The following is a 13216-nucleotide window of genomic DNA, read 5'->3' on the forward strand; positions in this document are numbered from 1 at the left end:
TTTTTTTAATGTTATTTTTGACAGACACAGAGCATGAGCGGGGGTGGGGGGCAGAGAGAGAGGGAGACACAGAATCTGAAACAGGCTCCAGGCTCTGAGCTGTCAGCACAGAGTCCGACGCGGGGCTTGAACCCACGAACCGTGAGATCATGACCTGAGCCGAAGTCGGATGCTCAACCGACCGAGCCACCCAGGCGCCCCTCCAGACGTGTTCATTTTAGCCAAAATGTCATTCCTTCTGTAGAACAGATTGAGGGGAGAGGATTACAGGGTTAGAAATACAGACCATGAGTCCTCAGGGAGGACTAAGTTGGATTTTGACAAGACAGACGGTGGCTGTGAGGGCCACAGCCCTATTTACTGCGGGGCTCTAATCTTGTTGAGAGACACGTCCATTTCAGCACCAGTCAGTCTCTGGACAGGAAGGACATCTGTGGAAGGACGCTGCTTGGACACAAAGGCCAGGGAGGTCTTTTCAACAAAGCAAATTAATATTACTTCCAAATCAATAATTAAATGTATTTTTTCTTTTTATTGTGGTAAAATATACATAAAACTTACCATTTAAAAATTTTTGTTTATTTTTCAAATTTATTTATTTTGAGAGAAAGAAGGAAGAAGAGACGGCGGCGGGGGCGGGGCACGTAAGAGCGGAGGGGAGAGGTGCAGAGAGAGAGAGGGAGACCGAGAATCTCAAGCAGGCTCTGCGCTGACCGCGGGGCTTGGTCTCACGAACTGTGAGATCATGACCAGAGCTGAGATCGAGAGTCAGATGCTTAACTCATCGAGCCCCAAAACTTACCATTTTAACCACTTCTAGGTATACAGCTCAGTGGCACTGCATTTATTTGGTGCATTTGTTAGTGTGTTTTTGGCTACAGGCTGTTACTGGTGCTCTAATCCCGTTGGTGCTGCTGGCTTTATACCATTTCCTCTGCTGGTGGGTGTGCCGGGCACTTAACCACACCATAATCGGATCCTCGAGTCTGACCAGTAGCTGTTATCGTTCCCATTTTACGGATGAGAACATCAATAGTAGACCAGTAGACCCCACACGTTGATTTGATTCGAAAGCCACAATGGCTCCGCACGGTGCCTTTTGCAGCAAGAGCCAAACCGTTTGGGAAAAGCTCTCCCTTCCCTGTAATTACTGGGTTTCTCAGAAACTCTCAGGGCTGTGACGGGTTCTGAGGGTTCCAGATCCGCACTGATAACAGACTTGAGAGAGATACATTCGTTTTACTTAGATTACCTTTCTTTTCGTCCCCCACAAGTTTCGAGTTTCAGAGTGAAGATAGAGTATGTGCTAGTATGTTAGCTATAATTCTCATCCTAATAATAAAACTCCCCTTTAAGTGAAAACCTCAGAGAAATCACTCACTGGACACTGTCGCTGGAACACGCACACACACACATGCATACACGTGAAATTTCCGACCGAGAACCCACCCAGCGAAAATACAAACGGCTTTCGTCGTTATAACGTACGTCGAGGCTGCGATTCGTTTGTCCAAAATGTACATGGAGCTTTTAGATACCGTGACTATTGAACGAAATAATGCTGCCGTACAAGATGCAGGTCTGGCCTCGATGGCAGGAAATCTATTCTGATTATTTCATTTTGCACCCTGAACGATATTTTGCAGCCAAGAATTTGCAACTGAGAAACGATTCCGCAGATCAGCTTGTATTAGGCATCGGGGATGAAGAAGTCGACAAAGAGAGTTTAGAAGACCTGCCCGTCAAGGTACGCGTGGCTCCTTCCCCTCCTTGCTGGGGTAACGGGAATGCCATACCCTCTGATGGGTCTGGGTAAGTGACAGTTCATGCGAGGAACATATTTGGAATGGAGACGATAGAATCCTGTGTTGGGAGTCCCCGCAACTACCCTCAGGTTGGATGGTTCGCTAGAATGACTCCCAGGACCCAGAAAAACGTTTATACTCAAGGCTATAGTTTATTGCAGTGAGAGGAGGCTGCGTAGGATCAACAAAGAGAAAGGTACGCGGAGCAGAGTCCGGGAGAGAAGGGACCCGAGCCTCCCGCGGGGTGGCGTGGGGTTAGGGTTAGCACGTAGGAGAGCACGCGGGAAGTTTTGCCAGTCAGGGAAGCTCACTCAAGCCTCGGCGTCCGGCGTTTCAACGGGGCGGGGGGGGGGGGGGCCTGTCGCGTGGGCATGAAGGGCCAGTCTCTAGGTCTCAGGAAGTCAGACCGATGTAGTGTGACCAGGGCCCCACGCCACCAAAACCAGGCATTCACCACCAATCACGTTGCTAGTCTAAACTAGCTTTGTACCCCAGGTGTCCATCAGGTGGGACATTCCAAGAACAGAGGTTATCACCTGGGAACCGGCAAAGGGCCAGCCTGAAAACCTTTGGGATATGCAGAGTTTGGACAGCCCAGGCCTGCGGCCGAGTTAATCTTTTCACAAATCCCAGAGGTGGAGCTTAAAAGCCAGGATGTGAGCGTTTAGCCCGGCCTGGGCTAAGTGAAATGACTAACTGCTCCACGAATATACCCTACCCCCCAAACCAAATGGAAGCCGGCTTGTTGCAATTTACAAGCTAGGAAAGGGCTCAGTCTGGACACTTCCCGGGTCGGTTTACTCCCGTGTGGCTGCGCTGGCCAATTAACAGCAGAGTCAGACTGAGTGTTCAGGCCTGGGTCCTTCACGGTGCGTGGTCCCCCCGTGTCGGCCGGGGGGACCAGAACGCACTGACAGGAGTGCTCAGGGGCACCCGAACGTTAGGTTGTCTGGGTGAGCAGATGTATCTCAGCCCGTTGATGTTTGGTTCCCCATGTTCCAGAGAACCGTTAAGCACATCGTGGAAAAGACATATCTCCATGTGCTTTGTACTCCCGTTCCTGAGGAGTTCCTGGACCAGAATGTGGTGTATTTTCTCCGAAATACAAAAGGTATAGTTCTAGTGTGTGTGTGAGTGTGGGTGTGTATGCACGTGGGGGTGTCTCTGTGAGATTCTTTATTTTTACGCTTTTTTGAGAATACAACTCTTTCTTTTTTTAGTACGGTCGATCCTCAGTATTCACGGATTCCATATCTGCAAATTCACCTGCTCGCATTTTTTTTCGTAACCCCCAAATCAGTACCTGCAGTTGCTTTGAGGTCATTTGGGGCCAGGCACGGGATGGGGAAACTTCTGAGTCCCCCCCGTGTGCCTGTTCCCAGCTGAGGGCGAACGCGGTGACGTCGTTTTAACTCTTGTAAACAACTGTTCCTACTGTGATCTCTTTGGTGCCTCGGTTTTCACATTCTTTTGTGCTTCTTGTTGGCGATTTCACTGTTTAAAATGGCCTCAAGCGTAGTACTGAAGCACCGTATTCCTGAGTGCAAGAAGGCTGTGACGGGGCCCCAGACGACACAGGTGTATTAGGTACACTTCGATCAGCTGTCAGTTATAGTGTCGGCTGAGGTCCATGCTAGTGAATCAACAGCGTATGTTGAATAAGGTGTCTGTTTCTTTTTTAAGTTTATTCATTTATTTTGAGGGGGGAGGGAAAGAGAGAGAGGGAGGGAGGGAGAGAACATGAGCAGAGGAGGGGCAGAGAGAGAGAATCCCAAGCAGGCTCTGCACCGTCAGCACGGAGCCTGATGCAGGGCTTGAACTCATGAACCACAAAATCATGATCTGGGCTGAAACCAAGAGTTGGACGCTTAACCGACTGAGCCACCCAGGTACCCCTAAATAAGGTATCTTTACACAGAAACGCACATAAAACAAGGTTACGTGTTGATGGCTGATAAAGATGTGACCGGAGGAGTGCCTGGGTGTTTCGGTCGGTTGAGTGTCTGACTCTTGATTTTCGGCTCAGGTCATGATCCTGGGGTCCTGGGATCAAGCCCTGTGCCTGCTTGGGATTGTTTCTCTCCCCCCTCTGTCTCTCTCCCCCAATTGCATGGGCTCTCTCTCTCTCTCTCTCTCTCTCTCTCAATCTTTCAAGAAAGAAAGGAGGAAAGAAGAAAGAAAAGGAAGGGGTGAGGAAGAGAGGGGGGGAGGAAAGAAATAGGACCAGAGGGGCACCTGGGTGGCTCAGTCGGTTAAGCGTCCAACTTTGTTTCAGGTCATGATCTCACAGTTCATGAGTTCGAGCCCCGCATCAGGCTCTGTGCCGACAGTGCAGGGCCTGCTTAGGATCCTCTCTCTCTCCCTCTCTCTCTTCTCCTCCCCCACTTGCATTTTTCTCTCTCTCTCAAAATAAGTAAATCACCTTAAGAAAATGTGACCAGAGGCTGCAGAAACCTGACCTCGTATGTCCTGTAGGAGCAGTGGTTCAGTATTCGCTAATTCCTTGTTGGAGGTGACCTCACAGAACAGAACTCCCACGAATAATGAGAGTTGACTGTATAAATACGTTCTTAGTTCTATTGTAACAGTTAAAGGGAGATGCAAACTGTTGTGGCCCTGAGTTATAAGAAGAGCTTTGGGGCTTTGTCCACGTGGGCTGTGTGATTTAAAGCCGAGGGGCCGCTCGGAGGCCACGTTCATCCCGCAGGGCGACTTCCGGGCGGGATGTTCCCTCTGTGCATTCCCGCTGCCCTCGTCCATCCTGGGTGCCACCTGGGTGCTTCTGGTGACACCCCCGTCCCCCCAGTGGTTGTCACTCTCGTGTCTCTTCTGACCCCTGGCTCTTCCTCTTGCCTCATTCGATTCAGGCTGACTGCCCACCCTTCCTGCCTGCACGTTCCCCCATTTCTCCCGCCTTCGCCTCCACGGAGGCTGCACATACGTAGCTACGTTTTCACGACTCCCTGTAAATCCTAGAACAAGCATCATGTTGCGTTCTTTTTCTCTCTTCTGAACTTTGATGGCGTTTTGGGTCAGGGCCTCCCTGCCGGGTGACTCTGCCCACGTAGGCGGGAACCAGAAGTAGGGAAGACAGCTTGTAGAGGCTCGCGCCCCCTCATCCCTGCTCAGTGCTCTCCTCCAGGACAGCACCTGCCACGGCGCACAGGCCGCCAGCCGGGCAGCAGCCGCATCTCCTCGGATTTCATCACTGGGCCTTCTCGTCGTCTTTGTGTCTCGCCGGTTCTCTTCCGTTGAGATCAGCCTCTCTTTCTCTTCCGCTCTGGGTTCTTAGGTTCTTTCCCCTTAAAATAAATTTACTTAAGTAAAAAAGAGTTTGCTGTAAAGAAGCGTATTAAGGAGAGAATGTCTACACAGCTGTGGGACCAAAGCCAGTGAGGTAACTGCCTTGGTTGGTGTATCTGCTGTGTTTCCCGGTTAGATTGAGGGATGGGCCCAAGTGACCTTCAAAATGTGTACCGTGCGGGTGGAGTAAAGACGTGTAAAATAAAACGCGGTTGGAGAATAGGCTGTTACCAAATCTGTCTTTAAAAATACCCGTGACTCTGGGGCGCCTGGGTGGCTCAGTCGGTTAAGCGTCCGACTTCGGCTCAGGTCATGACCTCAAGGCTTGTGAGTTCAAGTCCCACATCGGGTTCTGTGCTGGCAGCTCAGAGCCTGGAGCCTGCTTCGGAGTCTGTGTCTCCTTCCTTCTGCCTCTTCCCCAGCGCGCGCTCGCTGTCTCGCGCGCGCGCTCTCTCTCTCTCTCTCTCTCTCTCAAAAATAAGTAAACATTAAGAAAATTAAAAAAAAAAATAAGAAAAAATACCCATGACTCGAGCCCCTGGGTGTCTCGGTCGGCTGAGCATCCGACTTCAGCTCAGGTCATGATCTCGTGGTTCATGAGTTCGAGCCCCACGTGGGGCTCTGTGCTGACAGCTCAGAGCCTGGAGCCTGCCTCGGATTCTGTGTCTCCCTCTCTCTCTGCCCCTCCCCAGCTTGCTTTCTCTCTGTCTCTCAAAAAATAAATGAACATTAAATAAATACCCATGACTCAAAAAGGACTCTGGTGATGAACTGGGGAGGCATCGCTGCGAGCCGGGACCCAGGGAGAGCAAGGAACCCAGCAAACGTTTCCAGAAAATGCTACTGTTTCTATTCTTGTCTGACTTCAGACAACTCCAGCCAGATCCTCCAGTCTGTGCAGCTCTGTGAACCACAACGCGTAGGGTTTCTTTTGATGTCTCGGCGGCCGAGGGAGCCGTTTGCACAGACATTAGCATCATGTTGAGCCTGTGCCTGGAACATTCGTTGGTAGCTCCTCGGGAAGAAGGAGCAGGTTCCTTGGAAGGTCCAGATACACTTGGAAGGTTCACTGCCTGCCACTTCCCCACGCGTCTCACCCTCTGAATCTGTTCCCACACAGAGATGATCTCTGAAGCTACCAACATGAAGGAAGCCATGGAGATCATGCCCGAGACCGTGGAGCATGGAATTATCAACGCTAACGTGCTTCATCTTCTGAAGAATATCCTATGTCAGGTAACTGTGGACGAAGGGAAGGGACCTCAGCATTCTGTAAGACTAAGGCCGTTTGATTCATTTACTCCGCAAGTAATGAACATCCAGCGGGTGCCTCCGTGGGCCCTGGTGGCAGAGCGGCGAGGAGCACGGACTAGGTCTCTGTGCTCCAGGAGCTTATTCTGGGGAAGGACACGAAACACAGATTCATATACTGGAAAATATCAGACATTGACAAGTGGCATGAGTGAAACGAACGCTTGTAATGTGATAGAAATGGACTCTGTGTGTGTGTGCACACATGTGTGTGTTCGTGTGTGCAGGGAGTGGTGGTAAGGGACGGCCTCACTGAGGAGGCGATGTCTGATAGGCAAACAATAAAAAAAGAATCTCCCGAGCAGGCTATTCTAATGACAAGTTGTTAGGGAAGTGTCATTAGGGAAGTGTGATAGGGTGGGGTTGAGGTGGTCAGGAAAGGCCCCTTTGAGGGCGTGGCATTGAATGGAGGGCTGAATCGGGTGAAGGGGTCAGACCTGTGAAGATCTGGGGGGAAGAGCGTCCTGGGCAGGGAAGATAGCTTGTGCAAAGGTCCTGAGGCAGGAGCAGACATAGCCTGGTCCAGGAACAGAGGGAGGGCCTGTGCGGCTAGAGAGTAGTGAGGAAAGTTGGAAAGGAGGGTAGGTTTTCAGCAGGGGAATAACATGATCTGGTTGGCATCGTTCCTCTGGCTGTTGTGTGGAAATCGTACTGTGGGAGCGAGGGTGAGGGCTGAAGGCAAGAGTGGACCAGTTGGAGTCCGTGGAAGTGTCTGTGGAGGGGGATGGTTGTCTAGACTGGAGTTCAATCAGGGGAGGGAGTGGGAGGCAGGCCGTGTCAAGAATCTGTTTTGCTGGGGAGAGGGCCAATGGGGCTTGCTGGTGACTTGGGTATGGAGGTTTTGGAAAATGGAGAGTCACGAGGGACTCCCTAGGGTTCGGTTGGGGGTGAGCGGCCGGGCGGGTCACTAGGGAGATGGGTGAGGATAGAAACCGATCTGGAGGGAAAGCCAAGAACTCTCCGGACATTCGAGCTGAGGTGTGAGGGGCTCAGGGAGAACTCAGGGCATTCCTCCGGAAAATATTTATTGAGCACCTACCGTATTCCACTGAGCGAACAACTCGGCCGAGATCTGCCTCACGGAGTGCTCGTTCTAGTCAGGTAGGCTTACATTAAACAGGATCTGTGAGAAAATCTGTTCGGTTGATCTTGAACAGCATGATTTGAACCACACGGGTCCACTTCTACATGGATTTTTTCCAATAAATACGGTATAGTGTTGTAAATGTATTTTCCTTCTCAATAACAGTTTTTCCTCGAGCTTGCTTTAAAATTTTTTAACATTTATTTATTTTGGACAGAGAGAGAGAGAGAGAGACAGAGACAGAGACGGGGCACGAGCGGGGGAGGGGCAGAGAGAGAGGGAGACACAGAATCCGAAGCAGGTTCCAGGCTCCGAGCTGTCAGCACAGAGCCCGACGCGGGGCTCGAACTCACGGACCGTGAGATCATGACCTGAGTTGAAGTCGGATGCTCAACCGACTCAGCCACCCAGGCGCCCCTCTTCTAGCTTGCTTTATTGTTCAGCATACCGTATATTACACGTGGAACACACTGATAAGTGTTAACCGACAGGTGATGTTATCGGCAAGGCTTCCGTCAACAGGCTGCTCTTAGTAGTTAAGATTTGGGGAGTCAAACGTCATCCGTGGATTTTCTTTTTTTATTTTTATTTTTATTAAAAAAAATTTTTTTTTAACGTTTTATTTATTTTTGAGACAGAGAGAGACAGAGCATGAACAGGGGAGGGGCAGAGAGAGAGGGAGACACAGAATCGGAAACAGGCTCCAGGCTCTGAGCCATCAGCCCAGAGCCCGACGCGGGGCTCGAACTCGCGGACCGTGAGATCGTGACCTGGCTGAAGTCGGACGCTTAACCGACTGAGCCACCCAGGCGCCCCAATACGTGGATTTTCAACTGCACGGAGGGGGCGTTGGCATCCTCACCCTTGCGTTGTTCAAAGGTGAAAGGTAGCGTGCTCAATAGTGATGGGAGTTAAGAAAGACGAGGTTGGGAAGGGGGTAAGAAATACTGGCAGGTGGTAAAGGTAAGGGTTTTGAAGTTTTAGGTCGGGTGGCCAGGAACACCTCAATAGCATTTTTTACCGAGACCATTGCACTTGGCTCCTGATAGACCCCGGCCGCTGCCCTCACCCCTACGTTACTTTATCCACGTGCCAGCCAGAGTGTGGCGATGGTGCGGGGCCAAGGGGCTGGATAGAAGCAACCAAGGGAGAGGCCGCCGGAGGAGGGGATGGGGGGAGGGGGAGCGCTAGGGGCAGGGTGACACGGCACCCGTTTACCATTTTGAAAATTGGGCAAATAAAGGGTCCAGGTGTTTATTCTGCCTCCTCTACGTGAAATGCACTGGGTAATTAAGTAGTAGATGAGAGAAGCGTCTCTTTATAAAAGCATTTCAGCTATAAAATAAAGAAGTGTTAGGATGAGACTATTTCGGTTGTGTGGCTCCCAGAGGTTCGCGGATCTTGTCATCGAACAAGCAGACGCTACCATCCGAAAGGAGAGAAAACCAGACATTGTCTCCTGAGCATTGCCGTTAGTCTTGGTAGAGGGATTCTGATGGAGGGTCTGGACCCAGTGGGAGATACGGAGCGCACGGGGACACAGTGAGTGTCACTGGGAGTGTGCAATCAGCAGAACCCAGACTGGGAATCCGCTGGTCAAACATCCTGGGTTCTTCAGTAAATCGGAAGTGCACGTACATCGTCCTCAACGATGGACCAAAGTTTAAGAAGAAAAGGCAAAGCTACAAGCCCAAACCAAAACTCAACCAACCAACCATCCAACTGACCCACAGGCATTTAAATGGAGGAGGGAGGGCACAAGTGAGCGAGGGGCAGAGAGGCAGAGAGGGAGAGAGAGAATCCCACGAGGGGTAGAGAGAGAGAGAGAGAGAAAAGTGGAGCTCATGTTCACCCGAAGCGGGACTCGAACTCACCAACAGTGAGATCATGACCTGAGCTGAAGTCCGATCCTCAACCAGCTGAGCCACCCAGGCGCCCCCTCCCCCTCCCTATTTTAACCTCCACATGAACTAGCTTGGCCCTGAGCTGACTGACTCTTCAGCTGTTTGTGTGGCCGGTGACCTAAAGAAATACAGTATGCTGATCTGGACGGTCACCTCGCGCTTGGGTCACGTTCTCCTCCTGGGGTCGTGTTAGGTCAAACAACATTTCTCTGTCTTTAGGTCTGTGCTCTGGGCTCGAGTTCTCTCCACTTTGTTGCCATTATCTGTGCCGCCTCTCACAGAACATTCGAAGCCGGGGGCCGCGGAAGTGCATGAGTTATTGGACATGACATTGATTCGTCTCATAAACTTGACGTTTCAGGTTTTCATGCCAGCTCTGTCCTTCAGTCAGCACAAGGATGCGGCCACGGGATTTGCGTCCGAGAAAATCTCGGACTCTTCCGAGTATGAGGCGGGGCTCCCTAGTGTGCCCGGGGAGACGTATCACAGCATGCAGTTAATACGGGATGAATTTTTAATGAACATCCAGAAATTTGCAAATAATATTCAAAGGACAATGCAGCAACTGGAAGGTAAGCTTCATGTTTTCTTCTGTTTCGTTACGCGCGGGAATGTCCTTTAGGAAGGCGACGTAAGAGTCCAGGAGTCTTGTTTTCATTTGTAATCATTCTTTTTTCTCTGCCCACCATCTGAGCGACCCCGAGCTGGAAGGAAGATGCACAGAGAAACAACGAATCCTTGTCCTCAAGGGTCTTATCGTCTGGTGCACAAGGAACTGTGTGGCAGATGAGAGCTTGGGAAAGCTATTAGGACTTTTAGGGTTTGGAGGAGGGAGACCCTGTGGCGGAAGCAGGAGGAAATCACAGGAGGCTTCCTGAAGGAGGCGGCATTCGACCTCCTCTGAATGGACAGCAGAGCGTTAGTGGGTGGCGTTGGGGAGCAAGGACATTTCGGGCAGGGAGAGAGGGCTGAATGAGAGAAGGGAGTTTGAAAGAATGGGGTTTCCGTGAACGAGGAAGGGTGGATGGCCGGTCCTGGCTTAGTTAGTGTCCAAGCCCAGGGCCCCACACGTGGTGGGGCTGCAGCAGCTACTGGGGGCCTGTACCTCACGACGTGGGGGAGGATGGCATGGTGAGAGTCCCAGAGCCTGGGAGCACGTGTGTCATGGAGAACAGCAAGGTCGAGAGGCTGGCGTAGTGGGGAAGGTGAGTCCCATTTGGGGTTACGCTTTGGAGAGCCCTATCCTGTGAAAGCCGACAGGCGATTTCTCGGCAAGGGCTATCACGGCCTGCGAGATGGCGTTGCTTTCGAGGAAGAGAAATCTCACCCCGCCCCGAAAGTAAAATTTAACACACCCCACTTAGTAGCAATTTTCTCTAAGACTAGAAACACCCGCAGAGATCCAATTTTTTTTTTAACACTTATTTATTTTTGAGAGAGGGAGGGAGCGAGCACAAGCGGTGGAGGGACAGAGAGAAAGGGGAGCGGAGGATCCAAAGCAGGCTCTGTACTGACAGCAGAGAGCCCAGTGTGGGGCTCGAACTCACAAACCGCGAGGTCGTGATCTGAGCCGAAGTCAGACGCTTAACCGACTGAGCCACCCAGGCGCCCTGAGAGCCAAACTTTTGATAACGTGCTATGGACATGTGTTTTTCATTCATTCATTCACTCACTCACTCACTCACTCACTCACTCACTCACTCACTGTGAGCAAGTGAGCAGAGGAGGGGCAGAGAGAGGGGAGAGAGAGAATCCCAAGTAGGCTCCACACTGTCGGCATGGAGCCCACGTGGGGCTCAGTCCCACGAACCATGAGATCGTGACCTGAGCTGAAATCAAGAGTTGGATGCTCAACCGCTTGAGCTACTCAGGAGCCCCCAGACTTTTGGTTTAAATTTCTTTTTTAGGGGCGCCTGGGTGGCGCAGTCGGTTAAGCGTCCGACTTCAGCCAGGTCACCATCTCGCGGCCCGTGAGTTCGAGCCCCGCGTCGGGCTCTGGGCTGATGGCTCGGAGCCTGGAGCCTGTTTCCGATTCTGTGTCTCCCTCTCTCTCTGCCCCTCCCCCGTTCATGCTCTGTCTCTCTCTGTCCCAAAAATAAATAAACGTTGAAAAAAAAAATAAAGTAAATTTCTTTTTTAATGTTTATTTATTTTTGAGAGAGATAGAGACCGAGTGCAAGTGAAGGAGGGGCAGAGAGAGAGAGAGACACAGAATCCGAAGCGGGGTCCAGGCTCCAAGCCGTCGGCACAGAGCCTGATGCGGGGCTCGAACTCACGAACCACGAGATCGTGACCTGAGCCGAAGTCGGACGCTCAACAGACTGAGCCACCCAGGTGCCCCAGACTTTTGGTTTAGAATGTTTTTTTTTTTTTTTTAATCCCCCAAGAAGTGATATTCTCTTGGTGTCTGTGTTTGTTTTACTGTCTCATGTTCCGTTATTTTGCGTGTCTACCTGACCCATCTCTCCCCGAAATAGTGTAAAACAGCAGAGATGTGGAAAGATGTTTCTTCTAATCTCGGATATGATTTTTGTGTCTAATGTCAAAATGTAGCTGAGTGGACACATTTTTGTGTTTTAGATAAAATACAAGAAGGAAATGCAATGAAACGTCATCTGTGACTATCAGTCACTCTAGGTTGCGAGAGTACGATGGTTTTCTTTTTTTCCCGTTTTCCTACAATGGGCATGTATGATGTAGAAAACCAGAAAAGCAGATAAATTACTACTCTGTAACGTGGGTCAGCAAGTTATGGTGCGTGTGCCAAATCCCACCTGCTGGTTGTTTTGTGTGGCCTGTGGGCTAAGAATAGTACTTAGCGTTTCCAATATTTAGATTTTAAATGATTAAATAAGGACCTACAGTCTGCCCTTAGCTGCAAAGCCTCTTGGTCTGCAAAGCTGGAAATATTTACCGTCTGATACGTTTTTAAGAAAAAAATTTGTGGGAGCGCCTGGCCAGCTCATTCGGTGGAGCATGTGACTCTCGATCTCAGGGTTGTGAGTTCGAGTCTCGCATTGGGTGTAGAGATTACTTAGAAGAAAAAAACTTAAAAACTTTGCCAATTCCTGTTTTATAGTATCATCTTGAGGAAGAAATTTGTTTTTACTTATAGAACATTAAGCCATACGAATGGTTTTTTGTAAGTTATTGGCTGTCAATTGAAAAAGCTCTTTTACCCTTTTCTCTTTTTAAGATGCATGAGATCCACAGGGGTCAGGTAATCTGTCGTGGAATGAATTTTTTTTAATATAAAAATTTTTAAATGTTTATTTTTGAGAGAGAGAGCGAGAGAGTGAGCGTGAGCATGAGTAGGGGTGGGGCAGCAGAGAGAGAGGGAGACAGGATCCGAAGCAGGCTCCAGACCTCACGGCTGTCCACACGGAGCCCGACGCGGGGCTCGAACCCACGAACAACTGTGAGTTTGTGACCTGAACCGAAGTCAGTTGCCCGACCTACTGAGCCACCCAGGCGCCCCATGAATTTTTAATACAAGTATATACTTCCCTTTCCTCCTCCAGCCTTCAGAATTGCCATTCTTTTCTTAAAGGATCTTATAAAAATATCTTGTACCGTCCTCTCTGGTTTTGTTTTTGCAAAAGCCCCTCCTCTTAGTAGATGTTCTCCCTCTCACTGTCCTGTGTCCCCTGTTGCAACGCAGGCTGGTTGCTCTGTCAGCGTGGTGCATGGCTGTGTCCTAGATGCGATGTTTCCTGGATCCCAGGTCTTCTCTCTTAGTTGGGTTACTCCCTCATCATGTAGGAATACATCCCTAAGTAACTTCCTTAGAAAAGGTGTGTGGGGGCGCC

The 13216-nt window shown here is 50.3% G+C and overlaps 1 protein-coding gene across 4 annotated transcripts in view; it reads left to right on the forward strand.

Annotated features, from left to right (window-relative positions):
• The window catches only part of DNAH10 (dynein axonemal heavy chain 10), a 146046-nt gene that overhangs the window by 4837 nt on the left and 127993 nt on the right, over positions 1-13216 (forward strand). For all 4 annotated transcript variants that reach the window (XR_003973202.2, XM_030336257.1, XM_030336258.1 and 1 more), the window contains exons 3-6: positions 1647-1747; positions 2808-2916; positions 6229-6344; positions 9769-9979. Coding sequence is in view for 3 of the 4 variants with exons in the window: in XM_030336257.1 (XP_030192117.1) it covers positions 1647-1747; positions 2808-2916; positions 6229-6344; positions 9769-9979 (537 nt within the window). In the remaining variant the exon portion in view is untranslated. The remainder of the gene's footprint in view (positions 1-1646; positions 1748-2807; positions 2917-6228; positions 6345-9768; positions 9980-13216) is intronic.

Source organism: Lynx canadensis, chromosome D3 (assembly GCF_007474595.2).
Source record: "Lynx canadensis isolate LIC74 chromosome D3, mLynCan4.pri.v2, whole genome shotgun sequence".
Lineage (NCBI taxonomy): Eukaryota > Metazoa > Chordata > Mammalia > Carnivora > Felidae > Lynx > Lynx canadensis.